General features: G+C 44.5%; 1 protein-coding gene across 1 annotated transcript in view; it reads left to right on the forward strand.

The window, feature by feature from the left end:
* MED27 (mediator complex subunit 27) overlaps nucleotides 1-23,232 on the forward strand; it is a 217,781-nt gene that overhangs the window by 134,282 nt on the left and 60,267 nt on the right. Inside the window, exon 4 of the mRNA XM_005902761.2 lies at nucleotides 6,038-6,131. Coding sequence (XP_005902823.1) covers nucleotides 6,038-6,131 — 94 coding nt within the window. The remainder of the gene's footprint in view (nucleotides 1-6,037; nucleotides 6,132-23,232) is intronic.

A 23,232-nucleotide genomic window follows, 5' to 3' on the forward strand; every position in this document is an offset into this window, starting at 1 on the left:
GTGTTGTGTGCACCGTGTGGGGTAAATGCTATTTAAATATCTGGTTCGAGCTGCTAAGCATCTCACTAACACGGGATCACTGGCCAGAGTCCAGCTTTGTTGGTTGTTTTTTTTCTTTTGAGGAGGGGTCAGACTTTATAGAGAGCTAAGCCATCTGTCCAGCAAGTTATTTTAAGGCTTTAATGACAAATGCTTTGCCATGTATTTCATTGTGCAAGGGAGAGAACTAACATTTTACAAAACCGGTATCTTTAGAAATGTCTTCCACGTTCTGTCTTGCTATCGTTTGGGGGTATTGTGATCCCGATTTGGTAGCACGCATCTTTGTACTAATGTTTTTGCAGAATTAATTAGTTCATTAGAAGCAGCATTTGAAAACTGGCATGTTGATAACGCAGTGTACATCTTCAGAAGGCTCCTGCTTCCAAGAGGCATCGAGCTTCTCCTAAAACAGATGCAGGGGTTTTGTAGCCACGTCTTAGGCAGTAAGACTTGGAAGCGTCTCCTGCCTGCTTTGAGGTTGCTTCCGTGGGGCTCTATGGCTGCTGCTGGTAGTGATATTGCTGGCTAAGATGATGAACTCCTCAACACCTCAGATCTTCATCTGCTAAAGAGAACTTTGTGTTGAGTCGTTTCATAACTGCCCGACTGGTATTTGCATAGCTTACTTCGAATGTCCTGTCTCTTTCTTGGGCAAATATTTGAGGAGTGTCTGGTGGGTGCCAGGTACAGTTGGCCATGTGCTGGGATTCCGCCTTTCTAAAGAAGGCAGAAATGTGATTCCGTGGAGAGATCTGTTGGGGAGATAGACATTAAACAAATAATCACCCGGAAAAATTGCTTAATTACAGCTGGGACGGGAGACACAGAGAGGATTAAAAGGTGCCATAGAGGTGAGATGAAGGCCACTGAGTGGTGGGGGGCCCAGCCCAAAGCTGAGCATAGAGGTGAGATGAAGGCCACTGAGTGGTGGGGGGCCAGCCCAAAGCTGAGCTGGGTGTGGGGTGGGGGGTTACCAGACGGATCCTCCAGGCAGAGAATGCAGAGCGCGTTGCAGGGCGCTGCGAGCTGCTGGGGTCATGGGGGGAGGAGGCGGGGCCAGACCAGCACCTGGACTTGGCCCTCCTAGGACTTGAGGTTGAGTTCACCGCTGACTTATGCCTTAAGGGGTGATGCAGAAGGCAGGGGCTCTTTCTTTATAGAAGCACGGAGTTTCCGTAAAGCCCAGGTGTGACGTGGCTGTCAGGGAGGAAAGGTTTCCTTACTGTCAGGTGACCTCTACGGTCAGAGAAGTAGGTTTTTGCCTTTGTTGGAAAGATTAGCAGTGAGAGGCAGTAGTTTAAGAACAAACATTAACCTTGGGCTCCAACATGGAGCCATGACTTTAAGATAATCAGAGCTAGGAGATCCGGTGTGCCCCATGCAGCACTCCAGTGCGTTCACTTGTGGGCTGATGAACATGTGTTTCTAAGATGAAGGCGGCTTCATTGAAAAATACTACAATTTACCATTCAGAAAGGAACAAAGAGGAAAACCAGGCGCCTCATTCTAGAACAGGTCCAGAGCAGCTATTCTGAACTTGGGGTCCATGAATGGTCTTTAAGGGACCTATAAACTGCAGAAAATTGTATGGAAAACTGTGTGTAGACATGTATTTTTGTTTTCAGCACCTTCTGAAAGGAATCTGTGATCCAAGAAAGAGTTAAAAGCACCGATAAGCCGGAAGCCTAATAGTCTTTTATGTGTTTGCAGAAAGCCTTAGATTTCAGAGGAAGCGCCTGTATGTGGCTTCACAAGGCTCAAGACTGAAGGGGGGGGAATTGGGTGAAGACGCTGGTCAGTGGGTTGGAAGCAGCCTGGTAGTCCAGTAGTGAGTGGGGCTGCCTTGTGAGCCGTGCTCCAGGATGGTGGACTTAAGCAGACCACCTCTTGGAGATGTTGTTAAGTCCCTAGAGTGACAGGGACGTTGAGTAAGAGGACCTCTGGGGTCCCAGTGTTAATTCTCTGATTAAAGACACTTAGAGAAGGAGGCCAAGCTCCTTGAAGAAAATCAGAAGAGAGCAAGGTTTATAGGGCTTCAGAGATGAACGTTAGGAGCCTGAGAATGGCGTGATTGTTTCTGATGAAGCAGAGATGTGGCAAGAGTTGAGACTGAAACTTGGTGCTAAGGATGCCTTTGGAAACCCTGAGAAGGAACCGTCAGATGCGCTAAGGAAATTGAATCAGAAACCATTGAGAGTCTGACTGTAACGGGGGGAGGGCAGGCCAGGGAAACGAAATTCTCTTAATTGCTGTAAGATTCATTTTCTACCTGAAAATACTGAAGCTATGAATCACACCTTGATCTGAACCTGTGATTTCTAGGAGTTTATGTTTCTAAAAGTCTGGTTCTTGGCCCAGCCAGCCCGCGGATGGGCTGCGTGCTTCATGGAGGGAGAACGAAGCAGCTCTCCGTTTTCGAAAGGCCTCTGTAATGTAAATAGGAACAGCAATCTTTCCAAGTTATTACCCTGTTAACAGGTTGACAGATATGTGCAAATTGTGACTCACTGCTCAATTTGGCACTAAATTAATGTCGTTCCGCACCACGTCTGCTCAAGTGTAAACTAGTCACCGCTGCTGTGTTCGCGCTTGTTTGCCTATATTCCAAAGGTAAAAATTAAAGTAATTCGATCCTGCCGCAGAGCGGAGTGGAACATATGGTGGTGTGTGGGAGGGCGGGGAGCGCACTGTTCCTACCTGTCCTGGCCCTTCACGCCCAGCTCTGCACGCACTGGCATGGCTGGCGGGGCACACCGGCCGGGGGATGCTGCCAGAGAGGAAACCAGGACCCCCTGCCAGGCCAGCCCCCAGCCCCGGCAGAAAGAAAATGTCATCTCCTGAGCCTCCAGCTTTTTAGCTCGCCGTTCCAAGCTTTCCTTATTTCTGTCAAGTCACTAGTGGTGGGTCTGCGCTTTGAAGGTTGGGTCTACTTGAAAATGAAATGTTTTGCTTCTTTGCTTCTAGGATTTAGACACTGTTTTCCTCAGTGAAAGATGCAGCTGGCTTTTTCTCTTTTTGGCAAATACATAATGTCACCTGTAAAAAGGAAATTTGCATCTCCTTTATGTTAGGCACGGGAAGGAAAAACAGTCTCCTTGAAATGCATTTGTGCTTAATAAAATCTTTGGATCGAGCTTGCTGAGCTTTATCTGAGATCACTGGTTGGAGAGGGAACAAAAACTACTGCCCCAGACCTCTCTACTTCCCTGTGTCCACGTTAGATATTTCTCCTAGGAACTCTTTTTCTCCCTCCATGGCCTTCCTTTGCAAGTAAAGAGTTCACATATAAAGGATTCCAGAAATGGCCAGAAACATTTATCGTCTGCCCTTTCAGAACGCTGGCTCCTGCTGAAAGCAGGTCAGGTAGTTGGCTTAGTATCCTGGAAGTCTACACCCTGAACTTGGTTCTGGAATCATCACCTAGCCTATCTATCCCCCAAAGTTCTTAGCCTATTAGAGACACGAGTGTTGTAGAAAGCATTCCCTTCAAGGTGAACAGTACACGGGAGAGCAGATTAGGATACCTTTGTGCTGAAGTTCTGCACGTTCATTTGCATTTTGCTGTCCAGAGCTATGATGGCTATTGATTGAGGATTCGTTCAGAAGGCATTGCCAGCCCCCCTCCCCATTAGCATATACTTAGCAATGACCTCCGTCCACACAGGACAGCAGGTTTTTGCTTCCTGCTGAGTCTGAAAGAACAGAGTTTAAGCCATACACATAGAGTTAGCAAAGAAGTATGTAAATGCAGAGATGTTTCCAGTGACCTGGTGTCAACTTTTGACATGAATCTTGCCACATGTCTTCCACCATCTCCAGAAACAGGAGGTAGTAATGAAAAATGTGTTCATTTCCTCCTCTCTTCATCTTTTCATCTCCTTGTAGCATTTAAGCTGAGAGCTGAGGTTGTGCATCCGGAAGCTGTAAATCTAGGAAGGACCATGGACATGATGTCTTTGTCAGTCTTCCTCTCAGCCATCCAGGAAAGATTGTTTCTTAACCATTTTCAAAGCCCACAGAAATAGGGCCTTGTAGGGCCCTGCCTTTAAGCAGTACCTCTTACACCTCTTGTTCTTTCTGAGCTAGTTTGCTTTTTAATGCCACAACCTCCTCTTATGGTCCTTTCTCAAGGTGGAAGATGACTGTGTGGTACCTGAGTTTGTTAAAGTTATTTACATGCTTGAAGAATACGTTGAGTCTTCCTGCAGGCAGCCCTCTTCTGCAGGGGCAAGTAGCCTTGAAGGCTTCTCCACCTCTTTTCACACATCTTTGCTCTGGTCTTCCTAGCATCACTCCTCAGCACTGGGCCTTCTGGAGTTCTCCTCCTTTGTCAGCTTGAAGTCTAAAGCTGCATGGAGCATTCTCTAAGGAAAACCTGATAAGTTAATCAGCAAGATTACTTTCTAACTTCCCACAGTTGGTATGTTGATATTCACAGCATTGTGTTGTCTGCTCTCTCTTGTGAGCGCCAGGTTTCACACTAAAGTCTGTTCATGTTGCGAGTGGAGAGCTAATCTCTCTCTTTCCCCAAGAGAACATATCTTTTACATGTCCCTGATCTAATAGACATGTAATTTGTCATACCCGACGGGTATAAAATCAAATGTTAAAGCCTTAACAGGTAGTTTTGAGTCTCAGCTGTTGTGTTCTGCAGCCCCTTTGTGTCATGTGACTGTGGACAGTGAGCACGAGTGCTGCTGTGATTCTCCTCTCAGGGGGTCTGAACCAGACCCAGCCCTAGCTCTGCTCAGGCTGTGGGTTGGCATAGCCTCAGTGGGCTTCCACTGGGGTGGTGGAGGCGGGAGGGAGTCTTCCTGCAAAGAGAGGACATCTTTGCAGACTACCCATAATGCCCATGATAGTCCAGTGAGAGTGTTTATAATTTTTGAGGTTTTAGTGTATGCCACGCTGAGTGCTTAGTGTCGGTAATCTCAATGATTATTAAATCTTAAGAGATACAAGTTCCATTTGGGTCAGAAAAACAGAAGACTGCCTTTCAGAGGAATGTTTCCAGAAAAAAAATGTAAACTGATAGAGTGTCTGATATGTTTGACCATAGTGAGAGAAGTTTTAGAGTCAGGCAGAGAGTTTTAAGGGAAAAAATTGTAATAGAAAACTAATCAAGTAAAAATTCAGTAAGACAAAAATAACTGTAAATTACCCATGAGCCACTGTGTGGCTCAGTTATTAAAAACATATGCAGATGGGATGTCCCTGACAGTCCAGTGGTTGAGACTTCGCCTTCCAAAGCAAGGGGTGTGGGTTCAATCCCTGGCCATGGAGTTAAGATAGTCTGCATGCCTCGTGCAAAAAAAAACCCAAAACATAAAGCAGAAACAATACTGTAACAAATTCAATAAAGACTTTAAAAAAATTCCCTTAAAAAAATAAGCAAATATTTTAGAATGTGAACAATAAATACTGATTTAAGCAAAAATTGTGATGTAATTTGAATTCATTAGCCGCAAACCAGAAAAATGGGAATGACTTCAGGTATTTAAAACAGAAGGAATTTAATCCAGAGAATTGACTGTTGAGGTGATTGAGATAAGAAGGAAACAGGAAACAAGAAGCAAGCAGAGGTGAGCAAAACAGGAAGCCACTTCCACCCCTAAACCAGGGGACAGAGGGAGGGGCCCCGTGGCCAGGAGGGCGGTGGAATTAAATTCTGATCTATAGAGGAAAGCCACAAGGTCATACCTTAAAATGAAAGACCAAGAACTGGCATTAAAAATACATCACATGGAAATGCGGAGGTAAATAGCAAAAGAAATCACTAAAAAAAAATGGACGGTTCTGGAAAACAAGAGGAGGAACTAGGGAGTCATATTTTTGCTAAAAAAAAAAAAAAAAAAGCCTCATAAATCCCACTGGCCTTCTTAAAAATGCATTTCACTAATGAAAACTTAAACTGAGAAGAGAAGCCTCTGGTGCACTGTAGATTTTTCTCTCTCAGTTGGGGCTCCAGCTCTTACACATTGTTTCTTCCTCTCAGATATGTTGACGACGTGATTAGCCGCATCGACCGGATGTTCCCTGAAATGACCATCCACTTGTCCAGACCCAATGGGACATCCGCCATGCTTCTGGTAAGTTCTGTCTGACCTGTCTGTAGGGACATGTGCATGTTTCTGTGTTGTCGGAGCTCAGGAATGGAAATTCAGTCCCAGTTAGATGGTGAAGAGTGTGTTTCTTCTCCTTACTGGCATTCTCTAGGTTAAAAATTCTGAATGCTGATTCCTTGCTTTTGAATGAAATCCCAGAGCCCATCTAAGAGTTCCCAGACAGGAAGTACAGTGTAAGACTCCCTCACCTATCAGTTCATGAGTTTTGGTGAATCTGTTTTGTAGTATCCCAAAGACAATGGAAATGCTCATCTGTTGGATCCTGCTGATAAAAACAGCCTCTTAAAACAAAAACAGGTTTTATAGGAAGTCATTTATAAAATTCATTCTGTATTTGAAGCAAGTGTCTGTGACCTTACCACTGACGGTTTCTGATTTTGTTGTTTCTGATGTGACTCTGCTCTGAGCAAGTTGGCCCTGTGACCTCACCACTGATGTTTGTATTCGCATAAATTCACCAAAGACAGGTGTGTTTGAGACTTCAGTGATGAGATGTTTTTCTGGTGCTCTGTGTCCTAATACACACTTGAAGAGCACAGATATTGAGGAGCCTCCACATTTGCAAAAAAGGAGAATTAACTGAGTGAGAGCAAGGTATTTGATGGTCATCATGGAGGCAAGCTTCAGGATTGAGTGTTTTTTACGTCTCGCCAGCACGGCTGCTCTGGGGCCTAGTGTGAATTTCTTGGACTTCAGCATTTTACTTTTGTGAACTTTTATAAATATCCAGTCACCCAGGATGAGTGACTATTCACTCAGTCCATTTACCTGAAGAGGACAGATTTATTGTGTGCGTAAATAACTTTGCTTGTTTGTGGCTATGCTGGGACTTCATCGCTGGGCAGACTTTTCTCTTGCTGTGGTGGGTGGGGCTGCTCTCTAGTTGCAGTGCGCTGGCTTCTCAGTGCAGTGACTTCTCTCGTTACAGAGCACAGGCTGTAGAGCACGAGGGCTTCAGTAGCCGTGGTGCATGGGCTTAATTGCTCCAAGGCATGTGGGATCTTCCAGATCGGGGACCGAAGCCATGTCTCCTGCACTGGCAGGCGGATTCTGCACCACTGAGCCACCAGGGAAGCCCCTCTCTTAAGAGGGGGAAAAGACATAGGATTATTAAATGGGTGGGATTTCATGTGAGAAAAAATTAAGTGACATTCATCTGGGTGACATGCTACTTTTCTTTAAAATTCTTCCAGTTAAAAAATACAGTGAATGAGATAACATGGTGTTCTTTCACTCGAAAAAGAAAACAGTTTGTACCTGTCTACAAAACATGCGGTATTTTCTGCCCCCTGTTAAAGGTACAGATTGTCTACATGTTAAGATCCTCTAAACCCAGCGGCCAAAACATAAATCCTGCTCCCAGGATGCTTGACAGGGACCAAAGAGTTAATGAAGATAAAAACGAAAGCGTCTGCAGCGAGATAGGTTTGCTCAGATTATTTCTGGGTCGTTGGGCTTCCATTTCCTGATGAAGGTAGGAATTTGGCGTTGATGGGAATGAGCAGAGAGAACAGGATTCTGGGTAAACAGGGTTAAGATATTAGAGTTACTTCCACGTGAGAGAGTGGGCTTTTATTTCACCGTGACCTGTCAGACTCATCTGCTTTCTCACCAAGCTTCTGTTTTAATAGGCTGATGAGAGTTTAGGGGCTTGAGTCAAGGGCAGAATTCTATTTTATACACACCATTTTGACTGCCATGAGTGGCTAATTCAGATCACTGTGCATCTGGCCAGCTAGCTGTCATCTTCCCCAGTTGACATGGGAATTCACACGAGGTGGGGCCTATTTACAGGAAGAGCACTGGGTGATCTGATTCAGAATCAGATTGCCAGGTGGATAATCATACTTTTAACATGATGGCTTTATTTGGCTTTTACTTTTAAAAGATGGTATTTTATTAGATGGCAGGTTTCTGTTCCACTGCTGCCACCCACGTCTCTGAGGTCGAAAGGAATTTTCCCTGGGGTGGAGAGCAGGACCGGGGGCTGCCACCTCCCCTCCTACCCTTGCCAGTCGCCTCTTCCCTGGGGCGGTGGAGGAGGTGTGGGGCCCGTGCTGTAGGCAGTGGGGAACCACTGCATGAAGTTCAGGCAAGAGGTCAAAGCTGTTTTCTGGAGCGTCTTCTGAAGTGAGCTTTGTGAATCTGGGAGGCAGGTACCCTGAGAGTTTGGGAGGCAAGTGAGATTGAAGGGGAGGCCAGCCAGGCTTCCGTGAGTACAGGCAACAGAAGCCTCCTCTGATGAACTTAAAGACGAAAAGCCTTGCCTTTTGTCTTTGTTTTGCTCTTTACTGATGCTGGCTGGTCACAGACATGAAGATAGAGCTGCTCTGTCAGGAAGAAGAGAAAGCAGGATGGCTCCAGGGTGTCAGGAGCAGGACTGCATCCCTGGGGACCCTGTGGCCCAAGTGATTGGGCATCAGCTGCCTTCCATCCTTTTGCCCATGCCTGTACTCATGCATCCAGGGAGAACACTGCCGCTGGCCTAACCTGGGGTTGGGGGAGGGGGTCCTGCTTTGGTAGGCCCCCAGAACCACCGTGGAGTAGAGGGGGTCATTCCCCCCAGGGAAGGGAAGCAGGGCCAAGAAAGCAGCAATCGCTGACACAGTAAGTGTCCCCGTCCCTGAGGAGGCTGGGGTTTACCTAGCCTCATCTCCTCTCACCCTCATCATGCCCTCGAGGGAGGCAGCACCGATTGTTTTCATTTTACAAGTGAGGAACCCGAGGTGGTGGTTTCTCCTGGGTCGTGGGGCCAGGACACCGCTCCCAAGCCTCCAGGATGCTCCTTGCTCCCATCCCTGATTGTAGTTCATGGTGGTGCTGAGTGAGATTTGGACGACCAGGGGACTTCCCTGGTGGTCCAGTGGTTAAGACTCCAAGCTTGCACTGCAGGGGGCACGGATTCAATCCTTGGTCAAGGAACTAAGATCCCACATGCTGCACAGTGTGGCCGAAAAAAAAAAAGAAAAAAAGATTTGGATGACCAGAATTACCAGGCAGGTAATTTTTCCTTATTATTTTTTAAGTCATGTCATTTGTATGTCAGTTATAAAGTCTAATGTTGAACACCTGAGCTCACATCCAACCTAAGAAGCAGAGTATAACCAATGTGCTCTTCTCCTCAACCCCCACCCTTCCCAACAACATCACCACCATCCTGATAATCATCTCCTCTTCCTTTTCTAAGTGTGAGTTACCACGTGCACATGTATCCCCATATGTATCCTCGAGTAACGTATCATTGAGTTCTGTTGAATTTTGAACTTTATAAGAACAATATCATATTGTGTGATTGTTTCTAACATGCAGCCATGTTGGTGGTTGTGTGTGACAGTCTGATCATCTTCTTGGTTGTGTGATGGTTCAGTCTGTAACCATGCACACTTTATTCTTTCTCCAGTCACTGTGTGTTTGGGTGGTTTCTGGTTTTGCTTTTTAAATAATGGTAGTATAAGGACTTCCCTGGTGGTGCAGTGGATAGGAGTCTGCCTGCCAATGCAAGGGACACAGGTTCGATCCCTTTTCCGGAAAGATCCACATGTTGCGGGGCCGCTAAGCCCGTGTACCGCAACTATTGATGCCTGCGCGCTCTAGGGCCCGTGAGCCACAGCTACTGAATCCTGTGTGCCCTAGAGCCAGCACATCGCGACTGCCGAGCCTGAGTGCTGCGACTCCTGAAGCCCACGCTCCTAGAGCCTTGCCCCACCAGCAAGAGAAGCCACTGCAATGAGAAGCCCACACACACAGAGATCCTCTGCAGCTAGAGAAAGCCCGCACGCGGCACCGAAGACCCAGCGCAGCCAGAAATAAGTTAAAGAAATAAATAGAGCCGTGTGTACGTGTCAAAAGTAAATAAATAAATAATGCTGGCATGAGCATTCTTGTACATACACCGGGATATATTTTTAAGCTTTATCCCAAGCCATTGAGCCAGTGCAGACCCCTGTCTAGCAGAGGAAGGGGCATGTTGGGAGCACTGGAGTAGATAGTTTTTTCCAAAAGTCACACAACTGTAAGATATAGTGGTGTGCTGCCCACTCTGCTGTACACGTCAGTCCAGAAATGACTAGTTAGTAGCCTGACCTCCATGATCAGCCTGTTCCCTGGTTTTGTCATCAGTATAGATCTCTTCTGGTTTTGGTATGTGAGTGCAGAGGGGCTTTTGGATTTTTTTTTGTGCACGCATGGGGAAATGGCATAAAGTCACTGAAGTCTAGAGCATTCCGTGAACAAGAGGCAGGCTTGGTGACCCCGTTTGGTTTCCTCCTTCAGCAGGCAGTCCCTACCAAGAAGCAGCAGAGTGCCTTAGATCTATAGACATCGGTTCCTGGGAGTCCCAACCTGTCATCATAGCTTCTTTACAGTGTAGGAGGGGAAAGGAAAAAATGAGGGCTATATATAGAAAAGGTGCATTGTAAGGCAATTTGGGATCAATGTGGCTCCTCTAAAAGCTCAGCCTGCCTTTCCTTGTCCTGGAGGCATCAGGCTTCAGAGCCTGTGAGACTTAGGAGCAATCACTTGTGGGCCCGGGCTCTGTGCTTGACCTGGAAGCCCAGGCACACACCTGCTGATGGACCCACGGGGAGCAGGGCACAGGAGACAGGGTGGAGGAGAGAAAGGGGGACCGACAGAGGCGGAGTCAGGGTTCACTGTGTGACCCCACGAGTGACACAGAAAAGAGTCCTTCCCTTCTGAGTGTGTCAGTCTCTCCCCACTGCTGCAAGGAGGACCTGTTGCTTAGGGGAGATGGAGCAGGCCTCAGTACTAGCCTGCTTCCAGAACTCTCCGGGCAGTTATCATCTGAACTGCTCCTGGCGTCTCTGTGAGCCTGGGGTCACCGACTGGAGCCTGGACAGCCCAGTCGTGGCTAATGCGAAGTCTAAACTTTCAGCCTCTTACGTAAGCCTTAATTGCTATGGCCGGCTCTGTTCGGGGGCTGTTTCATGTTGTGTAAGTTAATAACTTATGATACAATGAATCCTGCTTCCGTTCTTTGAAGAGATGAGCTCAGTCATCCAAAAATAAATCTAGCTCTGTTGATATTTAGTTTCAGTTAATCTACCGCCTAACATCCCATTATTAATTTCTTCAAACAGTCAAAATATTGTAAGAGCTTAACTGAGTCAGACTAGAACAAGCAACTGGCTCCTTTCGGCATTTAAAATATTAATCCACAATGTTTTACTGATCCACTAGGTATGAAAATGCAAGAGAAGGAAAAAATGAACCTTCAGCCGTGATATTTGGAACATACCTTAATATCTTATAAATTAATCTTTCTTTATATGTTACATGGTTTGCAGCAGATAAAACTCATTTATCAGTCTCTTTAATGTGCATTTTTACCAACCTTCAGTTTCTTTAGCATATTCGTGCCTTGTTTTTGAATGATACATCTGTTTTAAACCGTGAGACTCATCGTCTTATTTTGCTGTATCCCAAGCTCTCTGAAATGGGAAAGACCATTGAACAGCCAAACTGCTTAACTGTTTAGGGCATTGATTCCTCTGCTGGGTTCAGTAGTTCTCAAACTTGAGAGGTTCAAGAGTCACCAGTGTAGTTTGTGGACAATGCATATTCCTGGCAGGATGCCCAGAAATTCTGATTCAGTGGCTCTGGGGTAGAGCCCCAAAGCCGCATTCCCCACCCGTGTCGGGTCGTCTTGGAGCTCGTTTCAAACAGCATGATGTTAAACCATGGTGCCCTTGGAGTTCCAATGAAGGTGGGCCTTTTGGGTAAGTCCCAGATCAAGTGTCAGGCTCTTTTGTGAGCTAGGTTGCTAAAGCATTTGTGTATTTACTCAGTAACCTGAGCATCAGGGAGGAAGGCGTAGTTCTGGGTTCTGTTCAGCACTGACCACCATCCCTGCTCTCAGGGCACTTGCATTGCACTCACAGGTGGGAGACCAACCAAGCATTGTATAATATGCTGGCTGTGGGGATCTGGGGGAGAACAGGACAGGGGGTGGAGAGAGACAGAGGGCGTGGTGTGGGGAGCAGAAGCAAACAAAACTACAAAAACTGTGGCAAGTGAGGCGAGCCGGGAGCTGGGCCCAGGAGAGGCAGCACAGCATCAAAGACCCAAGCCCAGGCCAGTGGGCGTGTTCAGATCACACCCAGGAGGCCAGGCAGCCAGAGTGCGGGCAGCGAGTGAAGACAGGGAGGAGGCGAGACGTCCTCACAGACTGTGGTCGGCTGGGCAATTGACTCTAAGTTTTAACTTCAGATTAAAGTCAGTCATAATCCTTAATTGATCACACTGTCATCATTGATCCAGACATGGCTCATTCATATTTATTTATTTAATAATATACAAATAATATTATAAAATAATGTTTTATATTATTATTAATTAATATTATTGTTTATGATAATATTATAAAATAACAAATAATAAATCTACCACCCAGCCTCAGAGCTAGAACATTATCTGCAACCTGCACCCCTGTGAGGGCCCCTCTGCCCACCCCGCCCACCTCTGTCCTGTAGGAACTGTTATCCCTTCATATTTGGTCATTCTCTTTCCTTTTATGAGGGAGGGTTTGACACAAATATATGTATTTCTAAATATGTGTGCGTGTGTGTATATATATAATGTATCCTTTTTTTTTGGCCTGCCAAAGGGGGCTTAGTTGCATCATGCAGGATCTTTTGTTGCGGTGCGCGGACTCTAGTTGTGGCATGCAGGCTTCGTTGCTCTGCAGCATGTGGAATGTTACTTCCTTGACCAGGGATCAAATCTGAGTGTGGCAAATTTTGGTAATTTTTAAATTTGGGTGAATATTAGTCACTCTGTCTTCCTTTATGTTTGAAAATGTTCACACTCAGAAGTGTTATGAATGGTTATTTAAATTTAGGTCTCTCTACATATCCTCCAAAGAGTATGGAAAAGCAGAAACAAATAAGACTACAAAACCACACCTTAAACATGACCAAGAGACCAGGAATGCCCACACTCCAAATCCTGTGTAAGTAAAAAGCAAGCACATCCTAGTGAGCTGTTGCTTGCACACCTGTTAGCTTTCCTGAGGGAAAATATATCTTATAGAAGAGTATATACATGTGATGGCATTACATGACATTTTAGGATGGACCAAAACAAGGTGAATAAAAATCAGAACTGTGTGTGTGTGTGTGTGACCAGAACCCCCACCCCCTCACCAGAAGGCATAGAGCAGACACAGATTGGGAGGGGCATGAGGAAATGGTGGTGGTAGTGAAAGTGTTCTGAATTTTTATAACATGTGATTTATGTGGCTGTATGCAGTTGCCAGAGTTCAGAGAATGGTGCTTTCTAAAGATTTATGCACTTTACTGGAGGTAAATTTTACCTCAGAAGATACTGTTTTAACTAACTCTAAGCTGCCTAATGGCATGCTTGCTTTCGTGTTTAGGGATGAACTGTACTAATGTCTGCAACTTTCAAACTCTTCCAAAAACTAAAATAGATGGCCAGACAGATGAGTATATATGTTAGAACAAAATGATAACAGTTGTGGAATCTAGCTCATGAGGATACAGGTATTCATCTTAAAATTCAATTTTTGCAATATATAAAGTTCTTTGTAATAAAATGTTAAAGGAAATAAATACTTCAACTAAAGAAATGCCACCCCCAAGGAAACAAACACCACAAAGCAGAAGGAAGCTATTTAACACAGACAGCACTCTAAACTGGCTTTAACATCCTCAAGCATTTGGAGAGGCAACAAGACAAACCCTTATATCAGGAATCCAGAAATCAGAAACAGGCAAAAAGATGAAGAAAAGAGATGGATTTACTGTACAGGAAAAATGATAAAATTCTACCTGAAATTAAGGCTAAATCTCAAGATGCTCAAGGAAGAATAGATTCACATGAGATTTAATAAAGGGCATTGAAGAAAGGCTGAGAAACAACCAAGAGAGAAAAATAAGGTAAAGAACGAAGTAGAAGGGTTCACAGAAAGTGGTTCAAATGAAACCCAGGGAAGAAACAGCATGTACATAATTGGAGCCCGTGAAGAAGGAAAAGGAATTAATGGAACAGAAGCAATGTGTAAAGCTGCAAGCTAAGAATTCCTACAAATGAAAAGTCTACATTTGCACAGTGAAGTGTCTCACTGTGTACTTAGGACACTGACCAACAACAATCAAGTCTGAGAGGTCTTCTAGTAATGCTAGCTGACTTTAAAGATGAAGAACAAATCCTCAAGGCTTCCGAGCAAAAACAAAAACATAACTTACAAGGCGAAAGATTTAAACTGGCATCAAATGTCTTGAAAACAGTATCCAAAGCAAGACATCAACAGAGCAGCATTTTCAAAGAAATTGTGAATCAAAGATAAATGTGTCTTTCAAGTATTGAAGAAAAACCATTGTAAATACACAAGCATTCTGTACCCATTAGCCAGTCTCAAGGAGTCTTCCGGACAATGAGATTCATGCTCCAAAGAGATGAATGGGAAAACTTCAGCCTAAGGACCAAGAGTGAGTGTGTAATGTATTTAATTGTTGAGATAAGATGAAAACAAAGGTCATGATGAGGCCAAAGTATTAATATATAAATGTTATGTGTTCTAATACAGTAGAAGTAATCTAAGCAAAAAATAAGGTAAGGGATAAAGATGAAAGTAAAATGAACTCTCTGATTGCTAGGTATGTAATAGATAAGACTATTAAAAATTGACAAAATGCTAAAATGATATCTAAGAAAAGGGGAATATAAGGGCTTTAAAATGTTATAGGTACAAAGATAAGCATGAGAACAAATATACAAACATTCCTAAATACAAACAGAATATACAGTGGAGAAAAGATAGTCTCTTCCATAAGTGGTCCTGAGAAAACTGGACAGCTACGTGTAAAAAGAATGAAATTAGAACACTTCCTAACACCATACATAAAAATAAGCTTAAATACAATCAGTCAGTGAGTGAGCAAGCAAAGAAAACATCACTTAGAGAAAAAGCAGCGTTGTAAATATGAGGCACATAGTAACTGTACTGTCGTGTGATCATATTGAGACCACATGTATCAGTCATATCAGTAAATGTGAACAAATATGATACAGTCATTAAAAGATTTCATTCTAGTTGATATTAAAGTTCATATGTAAAAGAAGCATGCAAGAAAGAATGGAAAAGCACAAAAGCTACCAGGGAACTTACCCTATCGGACATTGAAGCATACTATAAAGCCTCTATAATTAAAGCTGTATGGTGCTGACTCATGGCTAGATAAACAGGCTGGTAGAATAGACTATAAGTAAATTCTACTTCTAGAATCAAATTGACCTTATGGACTATAGCCTGCCAGGCTCCTCTGTCCATGGAATTCTCCAGGCAGGAATACTGGAGTGGGTAGCCATTCCCTTCTCCAGGGGATTATCCCGACTCAGGGATCGAACCCAGGTCTCTCCTGCATTGCAGGCAGATTCTTTACTGCCTGAGCCACCAGGGGAGCCTGAAGTAGATTCAATTACATAAAAATTTAGCATGTGATAAAGGTACTACCTAAAATCAGTAGGACCTCTACCATAAAAAAGGGAAAAAAACCCAACATAACAAAGTCTAAAGACAGCTGACTTGCTGGGACGTGTATCATAGATACAGGACTAGTAAAGCTAGTCTTACGAAGGGTAGAAACTCTCACAAAGGGTAAAAGACCAAAAATGGAGTGGAAAATGAGGAAAGGAGACAGTCCCCCGAAAAGGGATAAAAATGGTACTTAAACATAGGAAAAGACGTTCAACCGTACCCATAATTAGAGAAATGCAAATTAAAACTGCTCTGAGGTACGGTTTCTCACCTACCAGATTGCAGAAATTAAAAAGTATAACAACACATTCTGTCGGTGGAACTGTAAGGAAACAGCCAGCGTTGTACGTTGCTGGGGGGAATGCAGAGTGGCACAACCACTTTGGAGGGGATTTGGCGACGTGTGATAGAATGACGTGTGCGTGTACCTTCTGACCCAGCAGTGCTACTAGGAATTCACCCTGAAGACACACCTCCAACAGTGTGAAAATATACACGTGCTCAGGATTATTAATTGCACCTTGTTTGTAGTTGCAAAATACTGGAAATAACCGTAATCCCTGTGCAGGGGAAAGGGATTGAATAAATACAGCTGCACAATGGAGCCACCCGTTTCTTTTTTCCATCTTTAAAAAAAAGAATAAGAAGGACCTTTATGACTCATTTGAAGTGATTTCTGGGGCACATTAAGAGAAAAAAATCAAAGTGTAAGAGGGTCCTTAATATGCTTTCTCTTTTGTAAGAAAGGAGATTAAAAAAAAAAAATACCCTTTATCTTATTTGTAGAGGAAACACACACAAAAGATGATCAACTGGAAACCAGTTGATAGAGTGAGCGGGTGGCAGTAGGTAGGATGGGTGTGTGAAGGGAGGGGGCGTTTCTCCGAGAACGTCGTGTTACATGGTTTTGACTTTTAGAACCACGGTAATGTTTCACATATGCAAAAAAATAAATAATCGACCAGAGTGGATTTAAAAAAAAAAAAAAAAGGAATGCAGATAGAAATAATAACTTAACTATATCTCAAATGAATAATGTAATCGCACTTTGGGGAAGGGATAGAGATGGAACCCTGGTAACCTTTGAACACAGCATTGTGACTCCAGATTCTTAGACTAAGGATTGTTAGACCTTGTGAAGAAATACTGAAACTCCTGGTACTTTGCCAGTTTTTCAGAGAGGGTATGGGTTAACAGTTCTGAAGCCGCTCTGTGTGTATTCTTGGATTGAGCAAATAAGGAAATCAATTGCAGATAATGGAAACCAAACTTCTCCCTTTTGCAGAGGGACATTATTTAAAAACAAAAAAAAGAAAAGGAAAGTGCTAGAATAAGCCCTTGGTATTGGATTGAAACCAGAAGTATCAGTGTGAACTAATTGTTTTGAATATGTACATGCAGATAGATCTAGAAAGAGATACAAGCGTGTGCACACATACCCCTGTGCACGTGTGTCCCACTCTGTCTGCTGGGGTCTACAAGCGTGGAGACTCTAGGAACCATGAGTGAATCTCTTTTCCCCATCTTAGTTTCTAAACGTCATTCTCACTAATAAGAACCAGGCTCCTTGGAGAAATGGCTGCTTCCAAGACAGGGACAGAGAAAGGACAGGGTGAACTAGTCTTCTCAGGCCAAAGCGAGGCGAGTGCTCACAGAACGACGAGGGCGTGTGCCCTGGACACAGAAGCCAGTTTGGCTCCTGGGGGCCACGCCTGGGCCCGTTGAGCACCAAGGTGGACGTGACGGTCATGGATTGCAGTCCTGAGAAGCCATTGTAGCCCATGTGTTGTCCACGCTGATTTAAATTAATAAAGCAGTAGAGAAACAGGAGGTGTTTGTATCACATAAAAATAGCCACAGGAAAGCCATTCCTTCAGGAGAACATGAACTAGTAAATGCAGAAGGACTTAGAAAATTTGGCAGCCACCATAGTAATAATTGCTTTACATAAGAATCAAGAATTACCAGTGAGTGCTAAAATTAATGGGTAAAAGGTTGATGACAGCCAGTGTGAGTGTGGGTGCGCACGTGTGTGTGTGAGTATGTGAGAGAGAGAGAGAGAGACAGAGAGAGAGTAGGCCCACGGTCTGTTTAAAGGGAAACTCGAGTAGTGTGTCCTCTGCCCTCAGCCCCATCAGCGGCTCCATGTCACTCCAGTAGAGGCCCCCGTCCTTCTGAGTCTCTGGTTCCACCTTCAGTCTCCCCCGTCTGCTGGACACTCTGCTGCCTTGGGGCTGGCCTCATTCCTCACAGCCTTCGAGGTTTGCTCTGGGGTCGCTTCTCCGTGAGACCTCTCCTGACCAGGATGGGCTACTCCTGCCCCCTTATCTGCTTGAATGTCCTTTAATTTTTTTAAAATAGTTCTTTTTACTTTCTAAGACAGTACCTGATTTTCTTGTCTGGTAGAGCCTCGCAGCTTGCCGGATCTCAGTTCCCTGTCCAGGGGTTGAGCCCAGGCAGGCCCTTGGCAGTGACGGTGGAGAGTCCTAACCACTGGACCACCAAGGAACTCTCTGGGCTTATTGTCCCTTATCCGTTTCCTTCGGAAAGACTGTGAGCTCCACAGGAGAGAGATCGCGTCTTGGTTCACTGATGTGAATCGGTGCCTGGCGCATAGTAGGTGCTCAGTAAGTGTGTGCTGACTGAACATTCATTCACTTTCGTGTGTGTGTCTATAAAAGGAAACTGAACAGAGAGGTTTCCTAAAACACTGAGATGAGCTGTTAGGGGCTGATGTGAGCCTGGAGTAGACGGCGTCGCGGGAAGTGGGCGTGCACCATTCGTAACTTCATTTGTGAATGGTCCAGGGGGGCTGTCTTTACCTCCTGGGAGAGTAGTGGTTGTCTCATGGTGGAGGGGGGAGAGGAGTTAGTTCTTGAACTATTTGCTTGAAACACTTAAATATTGTCTGGTTTCTTTTATTGTAACCACACATTATTCTTCGGATTAAATTTTATAGAAGAAAAACTGCGTTTTTAAGTTTAAAATTCATTGGGAACAGAAATACTGGCCTGATGTTACCGATTTCCTAAGTATCTGCTTAGTCATTGTGCTCTCTGTGCTGGGCACCAAGCTCAGGTCTTCACATGCCCCGCAACCCCAGGAGGTGGGGGCTTTATCCCCCTTTTCCAGATTAATAAGCTGGGACTTGAAGAGGACCAAGGTCACACAGCTGGAAAATAACCCCAGTCGTGGGTGACAGTTCAGCCCCTGGTCTGCTTGACTCGAGAGCTCAAACTTTCAGCCATTAAGCAGTGAAACAGTTGCGTGAAGTTGCCCAGGTGTCGTTTCGCTCTTTCCTGGCCCTGAGGCATGTTGCTCCTGCTTTCTCAGGGTGCTTTCTGCTCTGGGAGCATCCAGCACCCAAGGTGCTAGAGACAAACTCAGGACCCAGCAAAGCGAGAAGGAGACTCTTCTAGGGACGTAGGGAGGGTTCATGGGCTCTGTCATTTTGCAGGGCCCACTGGGTCCCTTGTGGCTCAGCTGATGAAGAATCGCCTACAGTGCGGGACACGTGGGTTTGATTCCTGGGTTGGGAAGATCCCCTGGAGAAGAGAAAGACTACCCACTCCAGTATTCTGGCCTGGAGAATTCCATGGACTGTGTAGTCCATGGAGTCGCAAAGAGTCGGACATGACTGAGCAACTTTCACTCCCTGGATCCTGAGGTTTCTTAGGCGAAACATGTGTAGTGCTTCTGGCTGAACATGCAACCAGAGTCATGCTGGGCTTGATCTTCTGAAAGCTTGTGATTTTGAGTACTGTATAGATACAGTGTTCCATAAGACACACAGATGTTTTTGTGGGGAGTTCCCTATCTGGTTCTGACTCAGTTTTTGAAACTAGCTCTTGTCATAACCACAGGGATCATAAGCTTGGTTCGTGAACTCCCAGAAGGTAGTGGATAGACTTCAAGAAATCTCTAAACCCCTGCAGGTTTTGTGTGTAGGTGTATTTATGTGCCTTTTTCTGAGGAAGAGGGTCTGTGACTCCCATTAGAAAAGGCAGTTAATTCCCGGAGAGGGTTAATGACGTTGGTCTGAAGCCCTGGTGGAACTCTGGTCCTTTCTCAAGGCTCTCCAGTTACCTGTTGATTCAGCCTCTTATCTCCATATTCTTGTTTTATATTCAGTATATTCTAGCATCCATGCTTCATTTCCATGTGAATTTCTTGTGGCTTCCAGGTTAAAGCACCATGCTAGAGATACTGCTCTTAAAAGAGAACTGCCGTGTGAAGGAAGGCATCAGAGTGGAGCAGCTTTAAAATGCTTGGCCATTAAATCCGCTTTTCAGTTTTCTGACAACCAAAGCAGAAAGCAAATTTTTTTTAGTCACATAGATTTTGTATTCTGATAAAACCATTTTTTCCTTTTAGAACTAATTTCAAGAGTAGTTTATATCTTTTCCCTTTTCTTTCCTTTTCTATTTGTTTTCTTTTCTCCTTCCCTCCCTCCCTCCTCTCTAAATACCATTTGCTCAGTATATGTTGTCTCTTTAGTTTCTTTAGCTATCAGTTCAAGACAGTGGCTCCCAGAGGCAGTGGGGCACTTCCATCTGTCATATGAATGTGTGCTTAGGGCTCAGTGCTGATTGTTAGTGTCCCTTAGATTATCTAAAAGTATGTAGTCTAAAATAGTGATAGCCTAGTTAGACATCCCAGAATTCCCCCCTAAAATGCTAATATGCCAGCAGTTACTGGGATCCACCATTTCTTATGATACTTTGGAAGCTCGTGATTCAGACCTCTAGTTTCCCCCAACACCTCTCAACTGCGTTTATCCCCCCAAACTTGGGAAGTACATTCTGCCAACTCTACCAGGTGTATTTCACTAGGCTAGCATCTACAGTAGTGAATTTAAATGTTGGAGAAAGCTATTCCAACTCCAAGGGAGTTTTATTGGATTTTAGTTTTAAACTACTATGAATTCATTTATAAAATTCATGTCTGGTAGAAAGCTGTGACACTTACCTTTTTGGAGCTGAGTGAAACTGTGTTTTCAAAAATCAGACAAAAAGGAGATTGAGTAAATGCACAGTTACCTTAAGAAGTAGTAGTAAAAACCACAACTTTTTTTTTTTTTTTTTTTTTGGGGGTCTAATTCAGATTTATTCAATGGCTCTGTTTCCAGGGCACCTGAGTTCCAGGCTTCTTGTTTTATCATCTGCTCCCAGTGTGGCAGCTCTCTGTCACATCACTTGTCTTCATTCTTATAGCAAATACTATGTGAAAGACGACCCCGCATTGTGAGCCATGCACACAGAGCGCCACATCCATACACTTCCTGACATGCTATCTGCCTTGTGCCTTCCAGGCAGCCGCTCTGCCCGCCTCCCCTGCTCTCATTTCCTATAACCTAAATTCTTACTGGAGCCTCCTAGCTGATCTGCTGGTCTCCTTGTTTCTAGCCGTTCAGCCTCCACTCCATCTTCCATACTTAGTGCTTCTCCCAAAGGGTAGGTCTCCACAAGCCAGTCTCCTCCGTTGCTTGCAGGATGAAGCCATCCTCCTTAAGGAAGCTTCAGTTCAGTGCAGTCGCTCAGTCATGTCCAACTCTCTGCGACCCCATGGACTGCACCACGGCAGGCTTCCCTGTCCATTACCAACTTCGGGAGCTTACTCAAACTCATGTCCATCAAGTCGGTGATGCCATCCAACCATCTCATCCTCTGTCGTCCCCTTCTCCTCCCGCCTTCAATCTTTGCCAGCATCAGGGTCCTTTCCAATAAGTCAGTTCTTCGCATCAGGTGGCCAAAGTATTGGAGTTTTGGCTTCAGTGTCAGTCTTTCCAATGAATATTCAGGACTGATTTTTTTTTTTAGGATTGACTGGTTGGATCTCCTGGCAGTCCAAGGGACTCTCAAGAGTCTGCTCCAGCACCACAGTTCAAACGCATCCATTCTTTGGTGCTCAGCTTTCTTTATAGTCCAGCTCTCACATCCATACATGACCACTGGAAAAACCATAGCCTTGACTAGACGGACCTTTGTTGGCAAAGTAATGTCTCTGCTTTTTAATATGCTGCCTAGTTTCATAGCTTTTCTTCCAAGGAGCAAGCGTCTTTTAATTCCATGGCTGCAGTCACTGTCTGCAGTGATTTTTGCTTCTCTTCTTTTCTCAGCTATTTGTAAGGCCTCCTCAGACAACCATTTTGCCTTTTTGCATTTTTTTTCTTGGGGATGGTCTTGATCCTTGCCTTCTGTACAGTATCACCAACCTCAGTCCATAGTTCTTCCGGCACTCTGTCTATCAGATCTAATCCCTTGAATCTATTTGTCACTTCCACTGTATAATCATAAGGTATTTGATTTAGATCGTACCTGAATGGTCTAGTGGTTTTCCCTACTTTCTTCAATTTAGGTCTGAATTTGGCAATAAGGAGTTCATGATCTGAGCCACAGTCAGCTTCCAGTCTTGTTTTTGATGACTGTATAGAGCTTCTCCATCTTCTGCTGCAAAGAATATAATCAGTCTAATTTTGGTATTGACGATCTGGTGGTGTCCATGTGTAGAATCTTCTCTTGTGTTGTTGGAAGAGGGTGTTTGCTATGACCAGTGTGTTCCCTTGGCAAAACTCTATTAGCCTTTGCCCTGCTTCATTTTGTACTCCAAGCCAAATTTGCCTGTTACTCCAGGTGTTTCTTGACTTCCTACTTTTGCATTCCAGTCCCCTGTAATGAAAAGGACATCTTTTTTGGGTGTTAGTTCTAAAAGGTCTTGTAGGTTTTCATAGAACCATTCAGGTTCTTCTTCAGCATTACTGGTTGGGGCATAGACTTGGATTACTGTGATATTGAATGGTTTGTCTTGGAAATGAACAGAGATCATTCTGTTGTTTTTGAGATTGCATCCAAGTACTGCATTTCGGACTCTTTTGTTGACTATGAGGGCTACTCCATTTTTTCTAAGAGATTCTTGCCCACAGTAGTAGATACAGTGGTCATCTGAGTTAAATTCACCCATTCCAGTCCATTTTAGTTCACTGATTCCTAAAATGTCGATGTTCACTCTTGCCATCTCCTGTTTGACCACCTCCAATTTATCTTGATTTGTGGACCTAACATTCCAGGTTCCTGTGCAATATTTCTGTTTATAGCATCAGACTTGACTTCCATCACTAGTCACATCCACAGCTGGGTGTTGTTTTTGCGTTGGCTCCATCTCTTCATTCTTTCTGGAGTTATTTCTCCGCTCTTCTCCAGTAGCCTATTGGGCACCTACTGACCTGGGAAGTTCATCTTTCAGTGTCCTATCTTTTTACCTTTTCATCCTGTTCGTGGGGTTCTTAAGGCAAGAAGACTGAAGTAGTTTGCCATTCCCTTCTCCAGCGTAGGGAAGCTTATGGGGTCTTTATAATGCAACCTCAGTTTGCCTTTTCAACCTCTACCCCTCTTAATGTCTCCTGGCCACCTGGGTGTCCAGTGCTCCTCAGCAGAGGCACCCCTGGCATTTTGGATGGGACAGCCCCTCCCTGTACAGAAATGTTTGGTATCCTGCAGAAGAACTAGCATCCCTGACCCCAGACTGCTAAGTGTGGGCAGCTCTCTCCAC

Source organism: Bos mutus, chromosome 11 (genome assembly GCF_027580195.1).
Source record: "Bos mutus isolate GX-2022 chromosome 11, NWIPB_WYAK_1.1, whole genome shotgun sequence".
Classification (NCBI taxonomy): Eukaryota; Metazoa; Chordata; class Mammalia; order Artiodactyla; family Bovidae; genus Bos; species Bos mutus.